At 37.2% G+C, this 23510-nt stretch overlaps 2 protein-coding genes across 13 annotated transcripts in view; one reads left to right on the top strand and one right to left on the bottom strand.

Annotated features, from left to right (window-relative positions):
- Nucleotides 1-23510, top strand: part of LRBA (LPS responsive beige-like anchor protein) — a 740528-nt gene that overhangs the window by 464596 nt on the left and 252422 nt on the right. The gene's annotated exons all lie outside the window — the stretch shown is intronic.
- On the bottom strand, nucleotides 1738-4479 carry MAB21L2 (mab-21 like 2). Its single transcript, XM_072773600.1, has one exon. The coding sequence runs from the start codon at nucleotides 3432-3434 to the stop codon at nucleotides 2355-2357; it is 1080 nt and encodes a 359-aa protein (XP_072629701.1). The 5' UTR covers nucleotides 3435-4479; the 3' UTR covers nucleotides 1738-2354.

Here is a 23510-nt window from a genome sequence, read left to right as displayed (position 1 = left end):
TTTTTTGTTGGTGATACCTGCATTAAATGAGGTAGGGGCAAAATACTGAATTTGGGGAATTGTTGTTCTTGTCAGAACTTAAAGACTTCTTCCTGGGATCTTTGGAGGGAGATAGTGTCTAACGCTGTAAATACTTGCATGCATAAGAAAAAAAAAAAGGTCATTCTTAAGATGTCATTTTTATCTTTTAAACTAAACACCGTGCCCTTAAATCATTTCTTTGTCAATGTGAGCACCTACTACTTGCTTTGAAAATGTTCCTAAAAATCAGAACATTTTCCCCAGAGAGTAGTTCATTTTTATTATTTAAAAAAATCAGTATATTTGTCTGAACCACTTAGTATTACAGTGAGTTTGTTTTACATCTACAGGAAGAGAGATCAGAAAAAGATACAGTGTAGGTTGAAAGAGTAGAGATTATTTCAGAACTGATAAGATCAAAGTTTATATTTCTAAAACAAAACTATTTTTACTGGAATTTTTACCAAGGAATCTGAGAACTGAAGCCTCTTTTGTCAAGTGAACTAGACATCAGATCCCTCAGTACCTTTCTTGTTTCTCATCCATCTATGCTGTCCTGTGGATCATCCGTCCATACACTCCCTCCCCGACACAAACTTCTTCCTCAGATCTTTAAAATTCCTTTTTAGAACATTTTTGTCTACATATCTCATTCATGGATTTTTCAAAAAATTAAAAGCTGAGTAATTCAAAGAATAAATTTTAAGTATTAAAGGGTAATATCTGACATGTATTCTCTACCTGTGCCTCATCATTAGCATATCTAATGGAGTATACTAAAGACAATATGAAGAAGACAAACCAAACCAGTTCCTTTAGGATACTTTCAGTTTTACTAATTATTTTATTTTTATTCATTTATTTCCTTGTATTAAAAAGAAATCTGTTAATTAGTTGAAGTGTTGAAATAAGTACATTGGATTGTTAACTTAGAAAAGCAGGAATAATATACTTTTGCTGTTTGTAAATTCTTGAAACTAATTTTCTTTAGTTATAAAAATGGTATCAAAACCTTTCTTGTTTCAATTATCTATAAGCACCTTCTGAAATAATTCTGGGAATTTGATTTAAAAAATGATCATAGTTATGTCATTTGTAACTAAACCTTAAAAAATTGAAGTAGTTTATAAATCTGGATTGTTCATATCACCGTTTGCTGGGAAAAAGGAATGTTGCTATAACCATTTTTTTTCCCTTTTTGGTATGGTTGATTTAATTGATAAGTTTTCATTATTTAATCTCGAAGAGGACAAATAATTGAAAGAAAAGTATCAACCAATCATGTTAACTATTCAGAAAATATCCATGAAGATTGCCTTTATTTTTCAGACTCGGAGTGGATTTTTTAAAATTACGGCAAAGGAAAGCAAATCTCTTAATTTTTAAGTGAAATAATTTTTTTCTATCTTAAACATAAAGATCAAAATCTTTTTTTCAAGTGTGAACAAAGATATTACTTTAAACTTCAAAATTTACAGAACAAATAAAATATTATAGCCGAGTAAAATTAATACTTTCTCTTTTCCAAATATGGGGGGGGGGGACTTGTATGCTTAAATTGGCAAAAAAATTAAAAAAAAAGGACTATATTTGTAAGTTTTGCAAATTAGAGTTCCAGTGAAAGCTTTGCATTTAGTTCCTGAAGTTCACATCTTTACATTGTAAATTATAAATTGTGATCTCCCGTGCCTTCATTTAAGAACAATCCACAGTCAATTACAATGTAAAGTAATATTTTTATTACTGTTTTCAACAAGACTGCTTAGGGTGAGGGTAGAGGTGCAAGAAAGGGAGGGGCACAATCTGACATTGGCACTGAGATACATTTAACATCAGCAAAACTTTTTTTAAAAGAGAAATTTTACATATAATTAAATACTTTTTCTCACTTGGTGACAACATTCAGGCAACCCAAAACAAAATGAAATGAGAGGGAGAGGGAGAGGGAAAGAAAGAAGATGAGAGAGGAGAAAGGAGAAAGGGAGCGAAGGAAAAGAGGAGAAACTACTATACATTGATTTGAAAATGTACCTTGGGTTTCATTTTGTGGTGGCAAAGCCCGATTGCTTCTTTTGTGTGACCTTTTAAATTCACATTGTTTGGAAGAAAAACGATCACTTTTGTGCAAGAATGTGATTTATTTTGGTTGGTTGGTCTGCTCTCTTTTTGTTTGCTTGTTAATTAACGAAGGTCTTGTGCCTGCTTCCTGTTTCTTTCAGGTGGCTTACATAAAAGTTTGTGTCCGGAGTTTCTGCTGTTGGTCGCTGAGTTGTGTGTGTTGTGTGTTAGAGAGCATTCCGGTCTGTGTCGCTTTTCAAGCAGTCCCCAGCACCCTATAGTTTGTCCAGGCTTTTGGGATTGGTGAGAATTTCCCTGGCCAACCTCCAGGTCTGCTTGGCAGCGCTCTCCAGGGCCGAATGGGGCTTGCCCTGGAAGAGGTCGAGGTTGGGCAGAAAGTAGTGAGGGCAGCGGCGGCACTGCAGGCAGGAGATGAGCTGCAGCAGGATGCCGTTGAGCCGATCGCCTAGGCACGCCTCGTCCCAGTCCGTCTCCCGCGGGTGTTTCTCGCACTCGTACAGCAGCAGCGTCTTCATGTGGTAGTTATTGAGCGGCTGGCCTGGCAGCTCCAGGTGGCGGTCCCGCAGCGTCTTCAGCACCGAGAGACACTTGTTTCGGCAGCCGCCCATCAGCAGGCGGTTCTCCGCCTCCCCGAACTGTAGCACCCAGGCATCGCTCTCCGCAGAGCTCTGCTTGCCGGTCAGGGAGTAGCACTCCTTGGACAGCAAGTTGAACCCTTCGGCCTTGACCTCCGCCACCCGATTGGGGCCAGGCCAGGGGATGTGGGGCATAGGCCACTGTGCCGCGCTGCGAGGCCAGATACCGGTGCACTTGAACGCGGGAGTGATCTGCACCACGTAGCGCTCCCTGATGCGCAACTTGACCTCGCTGGTGTCTGCGATCATCTTGACCACATCCCGGTAGCTGCACTTGTCCACCGCCTGAGCCACCAGGGTCTGGAAGCGTGAGCGGATCTTACGCGCCGAGAGGTAGCCGGACGCTGTGATGAACTCGACCCAGAGAGACATGCTCCGCTTCCGCCCATCACTCAGTTTGAGCACTGCGCAGCCGGGCAGGGAGCCGTCGTCCACGAAGTTGAAGACGCCCATCTGGTTTAGGTAGAGCACCACCTCGAATTCTGTGGGCGAGATGACCTCCAGCCCCTCGTAGCGGGCATCGATCTCGCTCAGGGAGCTGATGAAGCGAGGCTCCTGTACCTCCACTTCCTTGAGCACGTCCGAGACCACCTTACAGACCTCTCGGATGGTCTTGGCGATGGCCGCCTTGCGTGCTTGGCAGCGCTCGGTGTAGTATTTATTGAGCTGGTAAACCAGCTTGGCCTGAGCGGCGATCATGTTGGGGCACAGGTCCGGGCTGTACACCGGCGTCTCGCAGTACGTTGAGGGATCCAAGGCTCACGCAGTGGTGGTGGCCCTGCGGCTGGCGAAAGAGGCGTCGCGCTTCCCCTGAGCCCCACTTTCACTCTTGTTTTCCACCTGGACTGACCGGCTGCTGCGACAGCCGCCTTGCTTTTTCTTTCCCCTCTTTAGAAACCTTTTTTCTTTTCCCGAAATAAGGGGGAATGGCAATCTTTGAAGAAGAAAAGTACCTGCTGGGACCTTTTTGCTTGATATGTAAAATAAAGATGTGCTGTGAGAGAGATGAAGGGGAGGGGGGAGGAGAGGGGCCGAGAGAAAAATTCAGGTTACCAAGAGGTTAGGCTTAGATGTCTACAGCCGAGATGGCCCAGAAATCTGGAAATGAGGTCTTTTAAGTGCCAAAGTAAATTTAAAAATAAAAGCGAAACATTCAGTGTTTCATTCTTAAACTTCTCTCCCACGCTGGTACGACTTCTTCACTCAGCGTAGGTGAGTGCCTTTCTCCTCACCCTCCCCCAAATGGAAGGTGAAGGCCGTAATTAAGGTCCTGAGAGCAGCGACGTGCAGCTCTGTCCGAGGCACACTTGGAGGTTTGCAGACGCCCCGCGCTCTCAGCTTGACGGTCTGCTCTCTTCTCAGGGGGTCGTGTTGTAGCGGTTTTCCTCTTTTCCTACTGGAGGCGTTGTTTGGACTGGGTTTGTTTGTTTGCAGTGGTTGCTTCTTGTCTTTCTCTAGGTGCAAACCGCTGGAAGTTGTTTGATATTCATTTCTGCTTCGTAATTTATAATTTTGGCCCTCACAGAATCTATTCTAGTGTGACGAAGTCGTTGCTTGCGTTGCATCTGGGGTTTAGTTATAAGGATTCAAGGGTTTTTCTTCTCCTCCCCCTTTAGGTTGCTTGTGCAGATTCCACTTTCTGAGTCGTCTCTCCCTCCTCCCCTCCGACGTCTCTCTCCTTTTCCCTCGCCCTCCCTCTTTTTCTCTCTCCTCCCTCCTTTTCTCTCTCTCTCCCTTTCTCTCCTCCTCCCCCCCCTCCTCCTCCTCCTCCTCCTCCTCCTCCTCCTCCTCCTCCTCCTCCTTCTTCTTCTTCTTCTTCTTCTTCTTCTTCTCTCTCTCTCTCTCTCTCTCTCTCTCTCTCTCTCTCTCTCTCTCTCTCTCTCTGCCTTGCTGTTTCCTGGAGTTATTTAGTTTATGAATGGTCCAGGGCCATCATGAGGGGGGTGGAGCTTCAGTTCCTACAATCGCTTTCCGAGCTGTCAGTGCTTTAGCCAATCCCAGAGAGAAGACAGGCATGCTTGGCAGACAGTAGCAGCCACCGCTGCACTTGATAAAGAAAGGGGGTAAGAGAGAAGTAAGAAAATAGGAGGAGATAGTAGAAGTCAAATGCTCACCCATATTTTACAGCCCCCTTCTTCTTTATCCTCTCCTCTTATCAGTTGCAAGGAAGAAAAAGAGAGTCTATATAGAAGGGACTTCCTGGAGATGGCTGGAATAACGCACGAGAGAGTAGCAGTGGTTGAGAAAGATTCACTTTTTTCCCCCCTACCAATATTGTGCAGAAGGTGCAAACTCTGACAAAACTATTTTTGCTTGAAAGCAAATAGAAGGAAGAAGGGGAATCTGGGAAAGAACCTACATTTTTTCTAGATTTTCTCCTTTGGCAAAGTCTTCCTCCCTTGTCTTCCCCTTCTTTCCCATTGTTGCCAAAAGCCAGAGCAGTATGTGTGCACCAGTTGGGCTGTGTGGTGGAGTGGATATGGGGTGAAGGTTTATGAATATAAATCTCTTTTCAGTAATTTCCATAAGCTGTTGAAAAACTGGAGCAGGGTAAAAATAGTGCAAGCACCTTGTTTGATAATTACTTCATAATTAAGATTCAGCTATATTTTATGCTATTTCTTTATTAAGAAGACTAGCTATTAGAGAGAAAATAGGTTTAAGTTCTGAGAAAGAATGCTACTCTATATATGGTAGAATATTTCTGGACATACTTTTAACATAAGCCACTAAAATTGTTTTAAACAACAAAAATGAAGAGAAGTAAAAGTAAACCCAAGTTTTCTTAAAATGTTAAATGTTGTAAATCTAATTTTGAATACACTCTGAGGCAGTACAGAGTTTCACTTGTAAAATGATTTTATTTTCATAATTGACTGTTGCTTTTAAAAGACTTCACTGCTGCAAAAATCTATAACTATCCTGTTATTGATTACACAGATGGCTTCACTCCTCCCTTGGCATTTCAGTGAAACTCATGCATGTGCTTTTAGTATATGTGTTATACTTTCAAGCTGTACCCCTTGTAGCCTTTCCCTACTTTTGGATGAAAGAAGCTGTACCAGTGTTTCTGATTTGCTTAGTATTGAGGGTTTATGTTTGAATCTCAGGTGTCTGGATACTGAGTCTTTTTAAGACAAATCAAGTAGATGGAATTATTTTTAGATAGATTTTGGACATTGTATTCTCTGATAATGACATAAGAAATAAAAATCAATGAAGCCATCTGGGCAAAGACTTCCTTTTGCAAAACCCGGTGTGCCTGCGGCTTTTGCAAAACCCCTTGGGAGGACTTGCGGTGCCTTCTTAAAAGCTGGACCGGGTCAACCTGGATTCAGTTGCATAGGGAAAGTTTATTTCTCTCCACCTACTTGATGTCAGACACTTGGACCTCTTGGTTCCTTCTTAGATGTCTGGAGCGGACCACAGATACCATGTCACGCCCCTTCTAAAGAACGGGTTGGCTTTTTAAAATCCAAGTCGGATTTTGTGTAGACTATGTCTTCAGTGGCCAGGAGTGGGGAGCACGGTCGGAAGTAAGCACACCCCAAGCTCGGCGCAGAGCTTTCGTCGGCTTCTCCTTCAGTGGCGGGGAGCTGGGGCGGCCGCAGGCTCCTCCAGCCCAGCCCGCCCGGGCCGCAGCCTGCATCCCGGAAGGCGGGCCGCGGCGGCTCGGGCTTCGCACGAGTGGGAAGCCCCGAGCCCGTGGGTAGCCCGGCCCACGCCGCGAGGTCAGGCTGGCGCTCTGGGAAACCTCGCCCGGCGGGAGGGGCTCCTTGCCGGCGAGCGGTGCGACCGGCCGGAGAGGGTCGGTCGCAGCTTCTCCCGGGGGCAGTTCCTGGGCGGAGACTCGCGTCGGGGGCAGAGGGTGCGCCCCCCGCCCGCCCCGGGCCCTCCGGCTGCCCGCCGCCTCCTCGAGCCGGGCAGGCCTTGCGCGTGCACCCGGCCGGCCCGCGACGCGCCTGGGAGCGCTCGCAGGAGGTCCCGGGGGGACGGCGCCGCCACCCCAGGCCCGCGGGCAGGCGCCCAGCGCCCTCCGCCCCCGGCGGGCGGCCCAGGCCCAGGCCCCGCGGCCCCCGCGGCCCCCGCGGCCCCCGCGCCGCGCTCCCGACGCCCGCCCCTCCGCTTCCCCGGCCCCGGCGAGCGCCTCCAGGGCCCGTGGCACCCTCGGCCCCGGGTTTCCCCACGTCTGCACACGGAGGCTGAGGGATGATAAAACGTTACAAATGTTTTGATTTAAAAACAATTCATTACCAATTTACCCTGTCTAAGGTAGATGCTGTAGTAAATAATAAATCAGTTAAACAAAGGCGACTTTAATTTATTGCCGGGGTACTAATTAGAAACATCATTCGAGCAATAAACTTAAACACTTCGAGCAAATAATGCCCGCTCCTGCCAGTTGCTTCCCCCTCCCCCACCCGCTCGCTCGGCCGCCTCTGCCCTAAGAGCTGCTTCAGCTGTGTGTTTGCGGATCCGCTCTTCCTCTGGCTGAATAATTGAAGGGGGAAACGGTATCCGAGGAGGCTGTAATTGAAGAGCCCCTGTCACCTCTGCTTTTATGTATGTTAGTATAGAAGTCCATCAGCAGCTCCTTGATGGTGTATTAAAACGAAGTGGCAGCCCCTTCTGCAGGAGATACCGTATTCTATTAAAGGAGACCAAGGGAGAGAAAGAAACTCTAGAGGCTAAAAGCCACTTCAAGTCTTCAGACCGATTGATCTGTATTCTCTTGTTATAATCCGTCTCATCATACTTGAGTTAATGAGGCAAAAGAGGGGGAGAGAAATCTGATGGTCCTTGACAAATTCATTAGGGAGGCTGCAGGACATTTTATTTGACTGTTAAACATCTTGTTTGTTTGGTTTAGGCAGTGCCAACATCAGCATGCTTCTGCCCAGACCTGTGATGTTGGGCTAACTACAGACATTCCAAAAGAGAGGAGGAGGACACTCAGGGTGTGATTTGAATTTTTTTGTTTGGGATTTCATGCACTCCATTAACCTTCAGACTTCTCTAGGTTTTACCTTTACCATAGTTACTTGAGGAGCATTTTATGAGAATGCACAATAATACTAAGGTAGGGGTGTTTTTACTTAGTATAAGCTAAAATGTGTATGTTTGAATTTTACCCTTAAAGTTTTCCATTTCCTTAAAATAAAATTGAGTCAAGGTATAGCAATTAGTATACTAGGGTTTGAAAATTTGTGAATGCTTAAGCTCCAGAAGAATTGCCAGATTATATATTACATCCTCTCTTTAATTGATCATGAGCAAATAAACTTTTAATTATTAACTGAATGTCCTCTGGCAACGAAATGCTTTTCAGTACAGAAACTTGGAAATAAAAGTTAACTGTATATACAAATAAGATTTTCAAAACCAAAATTGGTATATCTTAATCTGAGGGCCTTTTTATATTTAAAAGTAAAAGCAGAACTGGGTATTATTTGGTGCTAAAATAAGGTGATATATTAGCAGAACACTTAAATTGAAAATATTTATAACTAAAGAATAATAGGAAATTAATAGAATGCTAATTTTACAATATGTTATTCTAAGATAGTAATACAATACTTGATTTTCTCAAAGTTTTTCCTGAAAAAAAAAATAATCCAATTGTGATACTTTCTTGCATAGAGAATTCAGTCGTATTTTCCTACAGCAATTGACTTAAACAGCCTCAGCTTAAGTGCTTTGAGAAGAGAACCCTGTCTTCCATTTATAGGAAAACAGTATGAGAGAAAAAAGAGAACGAATGCTCTTTGCCTGTCATTTTAAAACATTCCTGCACTGCTGATGAAGCCTGAACTGCTTCAGGGAATGTATGGATTTGAAAAGAAATGATTCAGTAGTTCATGTTGTGTTTCTCAGGAGCAAAACCAAACTAATGGCTGAAGTCAGAGCTTCTGTACATCTGACAGATATAATCCTGTTTACATTTCCAGAGAATACGGAATCCTTAAACTGTTTTATTTTTTGCTGATCTTTACTTAAAAATATGTTTACTAAGTTAAACTTCAGTGCATTTTTTAACTTTATCATATCACCGAGCCTTAAAAGATATTCATTATTCTCTATAGACATGGCATACAGTATTATAATAATCTCTGCCAAAGAGTATACAGATTTTAGATTATATAGTTTTCTTTTCCAGAAAGACATTTTAGGAAGTATTCAAAAAATAATCAGATTATTGACTGTAAAAAGAAAACAACTCTCTGAAGGATTTAGACAAAAACAAAGAACCTGTTTGTTTGTGTGTGTATACTCTTATCCTCTAAGATCTAATATTGAAACATCTATGTATTTGCTAAATTTTTTGGTTTGTACATACTTAATCTTTTCAATGTATTTATAAAAATGCTTGATTTTTTTTAAGAAAAAATAATTTTTGGTCAAAATATAAATGGAGAAATAAACAACTGTTACATTCCCTGAATTTAAAAATGATTCTAGTAAAAACAGAAAGAAAAGTAAATAACCCAAACATAATTTGTTTGTATATTAGTTGATGTGATTTTATTGAAGTAATTATAATTTAAAAAGCTTTTAAAAACTTCTCATCATATTAAAAGTCAAAGTAAAACCGCATTCTCTTTTGCGCTCTGTGAAATTATCTAATTTCCAAAACTGAGGTATCATAGGCATTCTTTCTAAGCTATCAATAATTACTATTCTGGAATCAATCTAGAGAATAATCAGTAATTGAATGTTTTCTTTGAACAGTTCACTGTAGTGCCCGTTTTAAATGGTCAGTCATGCTGCTGAAACAAGTTGTTTTTGTTTTTCCCCCTTACAAAATAGCTTTCAAAAACAAAAACAAAAACCTTGTAATCTCTTTGATTGGTGACCCAAGGGTATTGTTCTCAATTTGTACAGTTTGAATTTAAGATAATGTTCTGTCAGGTAAAGGCAATAACTTTAATTTTGCATAGTAAGCCTATCGAAATGTATTAGAAAATAAATCTTTTACATGCCTTTGATTATTGTATTGTGGGCCTTTTGAATTCGTTAGGTAACCTTGGATTACATAGATAGATGATAGATAGATAGATAGATAGATAGATAGAGGTATTGTTTTTACATTCACATCTTTTACAAGTCTAATTCTTATAGTTTGTAGGATGAGAAAAATTGAAGAGCACAATATATGTTCATGTTTTCTCCCAAGTTGAATAACGGTTGTATATATGAGTACCTTATTAAGCTATCCATAATTTGATCTCACCAAGATGTATAATTATACAGCAAAGAAATCATACTCAGGAAAATGGAAAGAAGCAGCTTTTAGCCTAACTGAAAAGTAAATACTGTTCTATTATTGAGCTAGGATATGAAATATTAAGAAAATAATAGTAGTTAATGTAGTAAGCATTTCTCAGAAGGTGGTTCATTGAACTTACTGTATTCTCCCTTATGTTGGGATAGATCATTTGGTCTTACCAGTAAATCATTTAGCTTTTTCTCATTTTAAATGTATACATTTTGTGTGGTAATAATTGCATTCTTTTATTTTCATGTATAGTTAAACAAGTTCTGAAAAGTTAGAACAAATAAGATCGTGTCCTGTCTCCCTCCTTCCCTCCTTTGTTCCTTCCTTCGTTCCTTCGTTCCTTCCTTCCTTCCTTCCTTCCTTCCTTCCTTCCTTCCTTCCTTCTTTCCTTCCTTCCTTCCTTCCTCAGTTTGAACTTGCTAATATACTATGAGGTAAATATGAAATTTCACCTGACAAATAACTCTGGCTTTCATAACTCATTATAATCTTCAACAAATAAGAACGTACTTTTAGTAGAACCAACTCTTAACTATTTAAGGAATGATTATATAATTTATGGATTATTATTTGTGTCTGGTTTTTTAATATCAATTCCAGAAATAGGAAAATCAGGATTAGTCAATATTGAACTTGATGCTAAATAAATCAAAACTTTTGGTTTCCATTTAATTCAAGACCTTAAATTTTGTGGTTTAAAGAAGGTGTGATATCCTTTGTTTAATAACATACTACTACAGACTCACATGTAGAATATGTTTCTTGTGATCTTAGAGCCAGCCCCATTCCCATTTCTGTTTTCCTTTGCGATCAGTGCCAAACATTTATGTAACAGATGATTGAGATTAGGGATGTAGATTATGCTAGTTCTGAGCTGTGCTTAGTTCAAAATATAAGACTTGGCATTGTGTTCTGAATTTTTTTCAGGTCCTATGAGACATTTTGTGGATCTGTGTTTAAAATGATCAGTTAAGCATGTCACATGGATAGTTTTGTATTATACTTTAGGAAAACTAGCTTTTTTAAACATCTTAGTTTATTTTAAAATATATTGGTTCTACAGCACTCCATTTATATTGTTACTAGTCGAGGTAATTTGACATCATTCTTTTGCTGTGATTACAGGAGACTTTTAATGGACTTTGTCTTATTTTTAATGGAAATGTTAAAAACCAAGCTTGTTCCTTCCTTCAAACATTGTGAATTACAGTAAAAGTGATGTGCTGAGAGGTCTCTCTGATTCCTTGTAGTGGTTAAACAACAACAACAAAAATTCTTCATTGGTTCCAATCTATGTATAGAAGACATCTGTGTAGTATAAATGAAATAATATTTGATGATCTAAGGAATGGAAACTTTTCCTTTAACCATGTGAAATCAAGCTAGGATATAAAACAGCTGTCTTGGCCTATGTATATCAAGGTTCTGCCAGCCTGTTTCTTTTCTGAATTTTTCCTTTCTATCTTCCCTTATTATCTTTGGATCCTAAAGAGTCATTCTTTTATTTTCTGACTGGTTTTGTCTGAAGACAAAACCTGGGTTGGTAGGTTTAAATCAGCCTGGATAGAGTGAAAAATCTTTGATCTATAGCTATGACTGTTTCCAAATGATTTGCTTGCTGGGACCAGACACTATCCATGCCCTTTCACTTTGCTATCAGATAGGTACACACAAAGGACCTGAAAGGCTACCAGATGCATAGTTAATCATCAAATTAGGTAAGTACAGGGTTCCAACCATACTTAATTAGATCTTCTATTTCTAATAGTTATTTGTTCTATGGTACTTTGTTGGCTAAATGTTCTACAAATCTAATCTCTTCTGGAAATTAGTAAAAACTTTCTATAAATTACAACATCAATTAGAAACGAATGATACAAAGCTGTGTATTTTTTAAAATATGTAAGGTCATTGCTGTCACGTAACTTACCTAGATAGATAAGATAAAGAGAGGCAGTTTGATAGCATTTAAGGAGCAATAGTCTAGGGGGACTAAAGCACTGAATTTTTGTCCTCGGTTGGCTACAAACTTTTAAGTGACCTTGATCGAGTCATTATCTCTACTCACTATTTTCTCAATTCTTAAATTGGAGGGGATGGATTAGGTCTTTTTCTACCTCCTCAAGATAAAAAAATCTCTAACTTCATACAGTAACATGATTTAAGCTATTGTTTATATCTTTATCAGTTGATTTCAAATCAGAAATCTTTCTGCAAGAATTTAGGCTTCCAGTTCTGCTCTAATATAGATATATGAAAGTTTTTAACATGAAAAAAATTGCAGAAAGGAAAAAGCTTACAAATGGTTATGTGCCACCCATATTTTAGTCTTCAGGAAAAAAACTGCAAATGATAGATTGGAGATGGTTTTGAGGGACAACCAAATAGCAACTTGGAATAGCAAAATGGAATAATTTCCAGTCCTAATTATTGCTTGATAGGAGTTGGTTAATAAAAATAGGAAAAAGAGGGCAGCCCAGGTGGCTCAGTGGTTTAGCGCTGCCTTCAGCCCAGGTTGTGATCCTGGAGACCTGGGATCCAGTCCCATGTTGGGCTCCCTGCATGGAGCCTGCTTCTCCCTCTGCCTGTGTCTCTGCCTCTCTCTCTCTCTCTCTCTCTGTCATGAATAAATAAATAAATAATGTTTTAAAAAAATAGGAAAAAGAAGCAAGCATGTGTATTGCATATATAGAAAAGTAATATCTGTTTAAAGCTGTACATAAGATTAGCAGGGATTTTTTTTTTCTTAAAATGTTGAATGGACTTTCAGTGTTTCTGACATTTTTATAAAGGTTAGATATCCTGTAAAAGTTCTTGAAGCCAAATAAAGTTCAAGTTCACAGTTAACTACAAAAATAAAATAATAATAATAATAATAAAAAAGGAATGGTCAGTCTTCTCCTTAGAGAAACAGTATTCTGAGCAACTATGATATTACCATATTCATGTTGTGCTAAAAGATAGATCCAAGCAGGGAAATGGTTTTCAAAACACAAGTCATGATAGTAAGTAAAGTTTTATACTACTTTCTCATGCTTTTCACATGTTTTCATCAGATGATTTGACAAGCATAAAAGTGTTAACATCTTTTATTTTACAGATGTTCTTAGTTTTCTCTCAAACTGTAAAAGATGCTGTATCAGAGAAGCATGGTAGGAAATAATTTCAACACTTCCCTTCACTGTTGTGATAACTTACTATTTTCTAAGCTTGTGGATGTTTTTGGAGGGAGGGACATGAGGTAGGAAAGAGACAGTATATTGAGATCTAATTATTCTTATTTCTAGATGTAGGTTAGTATGTCTCCTGTGTTATGAATTCTCTCTAAAATATCTTTTCAATTGGCATAGTTGAGTTATTTTTACTTCTATCTTGTGTTCACTGGAAGTCCCTCGTTAAATGCAGTAGGAGTGCCGGGTGACCACTGAAAGAGTTGTTGATGGACACTATGTGGGTTTGCAAAGTGCAAACCTAAAAGTCTAAGCGATGAGAAATGCATGGCTATTTGTGAATTTATGTTTTATCTCACTTCACTTGAAAATTTATGAGTAGTGTGGCTTAAGGGTGCTGGAGTTGTGTGTTCCAGGGCTTGCCCCTACTGATAACACCCTTGTTGGCGTGAAAGTGCAATGCAAATTATGACAGTTACAACCTTCTGTTTTGTTTAACCTGTCAGTAGATTTCCTGGCTCAGTGCTGAGGGCAATGGTGTGTTCAGCTAGTCCATATTCACCTAAACTTAAAAGGTCAGGTTTCTACAGGCAAGCCTAGTCAAAGCCTAATTGATGAGGAGGGCAGGGAGACAGAATTTACTGTTCTGTTGGCTAGTTTCATATCGTTAGGTTGTCCTGAAAGCATCAGGCAGTCACAGCCCCTTTCATGTAAGTGCTGACCCTAGACAGGAGCTGACAATCAAAGGAGGCAGCCACAGGAACCAGTGCAAGTAGGCTATTGATTTTTCAGTTAGGTCTAAGTAGTTTGTAGTATGGGTAATGGGTGACAGAGGCAGGTATGTCATTATCAATGAGCTCCAGAACAGTAGCGACAACCCTCTCTCATATTTCCTTCAGCACTGACAGTATGCATCCAGAGGCGGTCAATAAATCGCCCAACCTTTAACTGACAAGTGACTTGGAGGTTTAGGTTGAGGGGTGGAAGTTATAGAGCTAAACTTCTCTACTTGAACATGTACTGGATCTAGCAATAGAGTCAGTAATTATACTTTTAAGTCTTTGAAGTTTTGATTTGGGTAGGTCTTTGCAACTGAAGATCAGAGTTTACTTTCAAGCTTTTGAGAATTTAAAGAACATATTTACATAGTTAAATAAATGAGTCAAGTATTTATAAAGATACTATGCAAGGATAAGTAAGTTATGTTATTATGGTATATTTTTGTTTTTATTTTAGACTAGATCCTAACTCAGTTGTGATATCTCTATTATAAAAGTGCAGCAGTTGCAAATTGCCGCTCAAAATCCATTTTAATTCCTAATCTCTACTTAAATGTTTTAACTGTAGACCAGTTTTAAATAGAAAAAAAATTGTACCATTTGTAAATGTGATGTATTAGTCCTAAAGCAATTGGTATTTGACCTTCAAATTTGTTTTATATTACTTTTCACAATAAAATAGTCAGGCATAGAACATTTAATGATTAAAGTTTGATGAATTATGGTTGCTTCTGAATTTAAAAAGAAATGAGGCTGATTTTTGTTTTAAAGGCATTTATTTCATATGGATATTTGAAAGATATGGACATTGAAAGATAGATAAAATTTATGTTCACATAAACACAAAAGTGTAACAGGTTTTGACTAAAAGTACACATGTTCTAAAAGGATATAAAATAATTTAGAGATATTTTAAATTTAAGTCAATCTCTGTTTTGTTACAAATTATAAGTAATATAAAGAGAAGATAATATTTATAACTAGAAGTGGGAGTTTTGGTTGTACCAGGATCCTTACAAACTATCATATGCTTACATTTTTTGAAAACTTTAAACAAATTGAAATAAAACAGGAAAGTAAATGTTTTTTAAAACTTCCTTAAATAACTTATCGCTATGATATCTTGTTTAACACTGTGATATTGTACAGAACCAGAGTTCAAGTAAGTCTGTAGTATCATCTAGCTGTGGAGTACCCTGTGTGACCACATGAATCATTTTCATTCGTCCAATGCCACCGAAAATTCCTCCCCTCCCCCATTTTTAACCAGTAGGTTAATGCACACTGAGGGTATGGATGCTTAAATATTTTCTTCCGTTTGCAGTTACATGTCTGTGGATACCTCTGTCTTCTTTTTTTCAGATATAGAAAATCCAAATTGGAAAGGCAGTGAAACATGCATTAAACATACTATTAAAATATTATAGTCTTAGTTTTCAAGGAGGCTTGGGATTGTGTAATTAATCGTTAGAAAAATTTTATTCAGGTCTCTTGAATTATTTATCCTTTGAGGCCTACAGTTTCTTAAAGCTAGATTCCTTTTATAATCATTGTTTTTCCCTGTTTATTAATCATTCACTCAATCTGTGTTTTTCTGTTGGACTAGATAAAAGATTTGGCTGAGTATCTTGTAATCTTTACATTGTTAGCCTATGCTGTACGTGCTTCTTTTGCTGTATTTGCAATCCTTCCTGAATAGTGTTTTCTTAGGAATTAAAAAAAAAAAAACTGAAGAAAGGGGGACAAATTAAATTTTCATGAAAGAAAATCCTAATCAGCAGTGACAGTCTAAGAGAAAGATGATTGCCACTTGGTCATTGTGGAGAGGCACTTAGATTTGGTGTCAGTGCTTCTGTTAATGATGACTAATGTCTTTCTTGGAGCAAGTGCATGCTCCAACATACTGCTACAGCTTAGAGAGAGAGGGCTCAGCAATAGGCACCACTCAGCAAAAGCATTAGGTATTCTAAAACAAAGGCTTTTTAATGCAATCAACTTGGCAGTCTCTATTATTAGAAAAATGCAAACATAGTTCTAAAGCATTTAACAACACATTTTAAACTATTTTATGTCCAGTACTGAGAGATGTCATTTTAAAATTAAAATAAAGAAATTGAACAGTGTTAATAAGATGTGCTCTCTATTTTGTTATTTTAAGGAATGGGTGCATACATTGCCACTGCACAGAACCATTTGTGTTAAGAAAGTTTTAAAGAGACAAACTTGCAGTATTTTTTTCATGCTGTGTTGCTGTATCCTGAATAAATACTCTATAGTTGCAAAAAGAAAATGAATGACTCAAAAGATCTTTTTAGATCTTCTAATATTAAATATATTGCTTACAAAAAGATGACATGTGTTATTTCTTCAGCTTTTCCCCAAAGTGTAAGACCTTTCAGAAGGGCATTTGCAATGCTTGTCATATTTTTCCATATACATCTTATTGGCCTGACATGTCTTGAGAACCATGAGAACACAGATGTCATTGCATTCAGACAACACTAATTACTCTGGGATTTTTGCAGCCTCAGTGCCTGCATGTAACTGTCGATTATGATTGTTCATGCAGCCTACAGTGGGGACACTTTGCACAGAAAAATAGTGGGGCACAAAAATAGTGAGACAGGCCATTTAGTCCCCTATTGTTCTTCAGTAGAACTTAGAAGAAGAAAATTCCTGACACATCAGTTTCATTCAGTATTTTGCATTTGAACCATGTTTTGGCAACATTTTCTTTCTGAAGTAAGTGTGTTATGCTTTAGTGTTCAGTGAAATCTATTATCCATCTGTTCTTTAACCTTCTTGTACAATCTTCTACATTACTTTGTCTTCAAGCTTCATGGGAAATTTTTTTATGTAGCTTATAGTTTGAGAGAAACACTAATTGTGGTAGGCGTCTTTTGAAAGTGACAGTGCAAAACAATAAATATGTATGATGTGTTCTAGTGTGCAATTTAATGTTTAATGAGAAGCTGCTGCAAATATGGTTAGTCTCAATTTAGATAAGTGCAATCATCTTATGCTTTTAACACAGGTCAGTTCTTTTCTTTGTTTAATTTTCTCTGTAACATTCTGGGTTTCAGTTGATGATTCATGGTGTTTAGGTGGTTTTGAAATATCAGAGGTCAAATGGTGGTCAGATCTGAGCCCTCACTATTAAATGTGAAGACGAAATACATGTTTTGATAAAAAGCATAATCTGTGTTAATCACCGATTGAAAATAAAAAACTCCAATAATGTAACTTCATATGCTGATGAAGCAGAAATTGAAGCAGCTTGATCAAAGATGTATGATGAGATAAAACTGCAGTCTCTGCTGTACAGTTATAGTAATTATGACTAATGAACCATCCAGTCTGGATGAAATGGCATGCCCACAGGGACTGTGTCCAATCAGTTGTGACTTATGCAAGCTGAACAAACCATTGATGGGGTTCCAAATTCTGTATCATGAAGAAGTATACTCTTTATTATCAATATAACTTTTGTTAGAGTAATGTAAAGTGATTGGAAATTATCTAAATTTTGCTAAACATAGAATACAATTCTTTTTCTAAATATAGAATATTTTGTCTCTTTCCACATATTTATTTAAAACTATACATATTTTTGTGACCTCTGTTTTACCTCTACCTCCTTAAGCACACTTATGTCACTAATACAATTCTGTGACTTTCCTCTTTTCCTTCTGTTGTGCTACTTTTGTTGAACATTTCCTCTTTTTTAGAGCTATTGTTTACTTTTGTCAGGGTATATTGTTCTTCAACCAGATATTGGAGAAATGCTTTTATGATAATATAGGGTGTATGAGGCATTTACTATTTGCAAATGCTGTTCTAAGTGCTTTACCTATTTTAGCTCGTAAGTCTTCATAATAACCTCTTGAGATAAGTACTATATGTTATCACCATTTTACAGATGAAGAAACTGAGATGTGGGAAGGTTGAATGACTTGTCCAAGGTTATATGCTCTTATAAATTTTGGATTATCTTTTAGAGATTAGTTATATTCTCTGGCTCAAAACTATTTCTGAATTATCCTTGCATTCCTTTTTTCCAACTGGGATTAATTTTTTGTTATTACTGTTTCCTGGCATCTGGCAAAACTGCTCAGGTATTTTTAAGCTGAGAGCTCATGTGCAGTTCTAGAATGGTTTTCAGGTCTCTAAACTCTATATTCAGGTTCCTAAACTCCTTCACTTAGTATATTGTAAGTGACAGGAGCTTTCAGGATAGAGGTTAAGAATGCATGATTTTGACATGAATGTTTATCTAATAATATTATCAATATGTTCATTTGATGCACTCTTGAAACTGTAAAATCTTTTAAGTTGTAATGAGGAAAACAGTTCCTCACTTAAAAGAAAAAGTAGTACTGGTGAAATAAGCTTGGTCAGTTTTCTTCTGAGAGTATGTATACTGAAATTTTTCTCATTAAGCCTTACCTTAATGATTTCTTACTCCCAGCACCTTATACATTTCCTGTTAGATAGTAGGTATATAATAAGTATTTGGAAAGAAGAAGAGAACAAAGGAAGGGGAACTTTTCAGGGATTTCAGTTAACTCAAAGACTCCCATCAAACACAAGCTTTTATTTTAAATAGTTCTCTTAACAGGTATTTACTTAGAGAAATAGAATAAAACTGGCTGTCTTTACAATCCTACTTAATCAACTTTGTTTCCCACTAACCCCCAATCTAAAGTCTTTGTCTTTCCAGATTAGCTTCCTTACATTTATCATGAAATGCCCCACGGAGAGCACTCTCTTTGAACTGATAGTCTAGTTACGAGCAATCTCAAATAGTTTAATATATGTTTCATTTCTGTTGTCTCCCCTATGTCATGATCCATGAATTCATCTCCCTTTATTAACTTATTAATGTGAAAAGTTATTGAAAGGCAGGGGATCATATTATTTGAACTAGATACATAACATATACTCTATAAATGCTGGTTGGTTGACTAATAATTTTGAGGCCCTCCTCTTTCAAACAGATTTCGTCATATCACGAAGGTCAGATTTTCAGTGTGAGATTTCTCAAGGTTATATTCTGAAAGTCTTTTAAAACCCAATTGAAATGAGATTTGCACAAGAATAATACTGAGCTCTTATTCTGTGTTGAGGCAGTATTCTGAGAGCTTTGTTTTAATCATCTCAGTAAATCTATAATGGGTTATATTCTGTTACTGAGTCTATCTATATAGAAGCCAAGGCACATGGAGTGTACAAACTTAGTTTATTTTAAAAGTAAGAAGTGGCAAAGCATGACTTGCAAAAATGGTGACAGTTTATTTAAAGCCATCAAATTTTTATTGGTATCCTGTCAGTGCCATGCTCTTTTGTTTTTTAATGCCCTCTCTGCCATTGTCTGCAATAGTTCCTTATTAAGTTCTGTGTTCCTACAACTACAAGGATATCCATTGCACATCTTCTTATCCTTATCTTCTCTTGATACTCCAAAGCCGCCTTTTTCCCCATCATTTGTCAGAAGAGGAGGATAAAACCTCGGTATCCCACTCTGAAATGTTGTGACATGATCAGATAATGCAGAGAGAAAGTGATTTCTGTGTCATGTTTTTTGTTTTGTTTTTCCAAATTCCCAGAGGACCAAATAACAATTGTTATCATTTTATGCAAGTTTTAAGAAATCATTGCATTGTAAACTCTGTTAGGTAGTCTGGTTAGGAAACTCCTAAAGGAATATGTCATAAATCATAGGAAAAATACTTGAAATTTAAATCTGTTTTTAAAGTGATTGGTAGTTATACCCATGGCTTTTTATAGAAGATGAAAATGGAGTTAATAAAATGTTGCATATTTTGTTCTTAGGAAACATTGTGGCTTATAATGAGTCTTTATATAAAACTGAAACCGCAGTGTTATCAAAAAGGAAGCAGTTAACCAAATATAGTAAGCTCTCAGAAGTAAACTGACATCAATTTTAATTCCTGTTTGGAGTTCAGCTTTTATGTGGAAATTGATGCAGTTTATTTTGTAAGTATAATATTCTCTGTGTATGTTTAAAAGCGTATCTATATTTTGATTGCAGAAGTTTAGTTATTCACGTTCTTGTTCATGCAATAAGGGACAATTTACATGTAGTTAAAAATTTTGTCTTGGTAAATACTGTTTGAATTATTGAAAACATTTTGTTCTGAAGTCAGTATCAATTATTGATCTTCTTTTAAGATTAAAATTACTTTAAAGCTTTTCCTAAACAGCTTAATTGGAAATCATTAATTAGAAAAAATACAATAAGATCCTAAAAATAGTAATTGGTTATTTTGAGATGAGTCTCTGTTTCATATTATGCTTTTAAGTCATATTTTATTTCTTCATGAATTATATCTTTGACTCATTCAGATATAATTCAGATATTATAAATTAATATTAGAATGCCTAAATGGATTCTTTCCTTTTAAATTTTCTTATAAGGGAATTGAAATATGGTAGACTTATATAATTAGAACCTTAGTTATAGATAAAGTACTTCAAAAGATGTAACTTTAAAAGAACACCAAATTATCTCTGTGCTATGATTTTATGCATGTTAAAGTAGTATTTATGGAGAAAGACTTGAGAAGGAACAGAAAATTATTGTTAAAATAAATGAAGAATTTAATTATCTTCATTGTTACCTTAATATTTATTCAGTAAATTTATATGCATATATAAATAAATATATTTCAAAGTATAATATATTTTTATATAACTCTTAGGTTATATGGCTTTATCATATTTTATTCTTTTATATATTAAAAAAATAAACCAAGATTCCATTATGTGCAGCTTATACTTTACCATGGAAATTGTCATCTAGAATTATCAGGAGAGTTGTCATATAGAAAGTATATATAAAAAACTGTGGTACATATGCTACAACTCTACAGTGTTTTATGTAATCAATATAAAGCATAGATTTTAAAGACAATATAACATTGTAATATTTCAGTCTTGTGATTATGTGTTGCTGATATTGGTTGTCTTTTTTTTTTTTTAGATTGTCAAGATCTGTGTATCTAGGCTTATATACAAATTTGTCATAAGGTTAAAAAAAAAGATTACCGGGATGCCTGGGTGGCTCAGCGGTTGAGCATCTGCCCCTGGCTCAGGGTGTGATCTGCGGTCACAGTCTCAGGATCGAGTCCCACGTCAGGCTCCCTCCCTGGAGCCTGCTTCTCCCTCTGCCTACATCTCTGCCTTTCTCTCTCTGTGTCTTTCATGAATAAATAAAATCTTTAAAAAAAAAAAAAAAAAAGATTACCTGAAAACAAACTTAATTCTAGGCAACAGGGAAGCAAAAATTAATAAGGCATCATTTTGGACATCTACTAGCTCTCAGTTTAATAATATTTGTACTTTTTAAATATTTGAAGGCTTCTAATTAATACAAATCAGATTTAAGAAAATGAATTGTAGATTAAGTATGTATTCTTATCTGTTCTGATACTACATATACCTTGACTTTGTTTGCTTAGTTGTGTCTTCTTCCTATAACTTTCATATTAGGAAGTTAAGAGCTTATTTTCTCCTGTCCTTTAAACGTGTACTGAGAACATACAGAGCAGAGGTGGGGGAAATTGCCTAAGTGTGAAGAAAATGAATTTGCACTTAACATTGTCGTTTATCACAGCGGCCTATAATGGTGTGTGTGTATGACTGTGCTATCATTATCTCTGCTGCTTCCCATCCAAGTATGCAGATGCAGTAAGTATACATAGCCTTCTACAGGAAAATTTAAGGTTCAGATTGCAAATAGGGGGAGAAATATCCTTAGAAAATAACCAGTGAATACTCAGCAACAATGAAAAGAGCTGAGGTGAGCAGAATATTATATGCTGATTGGTAGATTTGCAGACAAGGAAAAAAGGCATTGACTAGCCTTGTACACTTAAAGCCAATCTTTATGCAAGAGTCAAGAAGCTCGGGAGATACTGTGTGAATAAAAATAACCGGAAAGAATTAAAATGAGGAACTTAAGAGAGAAAGAGAGTAGTAGAGATTGAGGGATAGTCAGTGATGTGGAGAGTAATGAGAGCAGAGCCATTCACAGAAGATGAAGTGGAGTTAATAGGTAGTAGTACACCTCTGTTGTCAAAAGATCACTGCTTGGAGTTTGGAGTAGATAGGTTGTTGCTTAAAATAGTAATTGATTCCCATAATGATTCTGTTCAATCTTAAGGATTAAATTACATTTATTATACTTTCTATAAGAGAAAAGAAAATAGCATACATATTAGTTTTTTATTGCCACTCTAATAAATTACTGCAAACTTAGTGACTTGAACATATGGGTCTCACTATGTAAAGCCAAGATGTTGAGAGGCTGCATTTCTTTCTGGAGGAAAGATACAGGAGCAATTCATTTCCTTGCCTTTTCCAGAGTCTAGAGGCCTCTTGTATTCCTTGGCTGGTGGCCCCCTTCCTCTATCTTCAAAGCCAGCAACCACAGGTTGAGAGCTTCTTACATGGCATTACTCTGACCTACTCTTCTGCCACCTTGTTCCACTTTGAAGGACCTTTGTCATTACATGGGTGCAGTGGATAATCCAGGTTAATCTTGTTTTAAGGTTAGCTGATTAGCAACCTTAATTCCATCTGCAGCCTTAATTCCTCTTTGCCATGTAAGGTAACATATTCATGGGTTCCAAGGATTTAGGATGTAGACATCTTTGGGAGGAAGTATTCTTCTAGTTAACACAATACCATCATGGTTTAGAGATATTTTCTCACCTAAATGAATATGGTGTTTAAACCTTCTATTATTTGAAAAAAAAGTTCCCATTTGGAATAGCTCTTCCTCACTGAGTACAGAATAACATAGTATTAACATATTCAGAGTAGATTAAGACATAAAACTTGTGACAGAGTTTTCAGGAAGAATTTTATTGTAACTTGAAGTAGAGGATCACTTTCTGTAAATAGGCTCCATGTGAGCATGGGGCTTGAACTCACAACATTGAGATTAAGACCTGAGCTGAAATCAGGAGTTGGATGCTCAACCGACTGAGCCACCCAGGTGCCCCAGGGATCACTTTTTATGATTTGTTGTAGTTTCAGATAGCGCTTACTATTGGTATCTCTTCATTGCCAGTGACTTGAATTATGAATATAGACCTACATACTGAGTATCAATTTGGAGTTTTTAATATTTTTACTGGGGAAACCTCTTAAAGAGGCCAAATATGTGTGTGTGTGTGTACTCAACAAATTAGTGATTTTATTAATACCAATAAGTGGTGCTAGTATAATCATAATTAGAGGTCAGTTTTCATATTTGAACAGTTAGCTTTACCCCTTTTCTGAAAATAGCCTTCAGTGAGTTCTTGGTCACAGAGAACATCACAGGATAGAGTTACTATTTTTGCAAAATGTTTCAAAGCCCAGACTTCACTGATGTTGGCTCAGGCTTATCACATATATGACATGTATTTATCATATGTGAAATGAACATTTTCTTTTAGAAAACTTATTATTTGAATATACCTACCAATACCATTTTGCCCCATTTGTTTTATCATTTGCTCAATTCTTTATATATACATGT

The sequence above is a fragment of the Canis lupus genome, chromosome 13 (genome assembly GCF_048164855.1).
Source record: "Canis lupus baileyi chromosome 13, mCanLup2.hap1, whole genome shotgun sequence".
Lineage (NCBI taxonomy): Eukaryota > Metazoa > Chordata > Mammalia > Carnivora > Canidae > Canis > Canis lupus.
This window is presented reverse-complemented; position numbering and strand designations above follow the sequence as displayed.

Excerpts from the sequence above, each read along its gene's own strand:
- MAB21L2 (XM_072773600.1), bottom strand. The coding sequence starts at position 3,434 with ATGATCGCCGCTCAGGCCAAGCTGGTTTACCAGCTCAATAAATACTAC.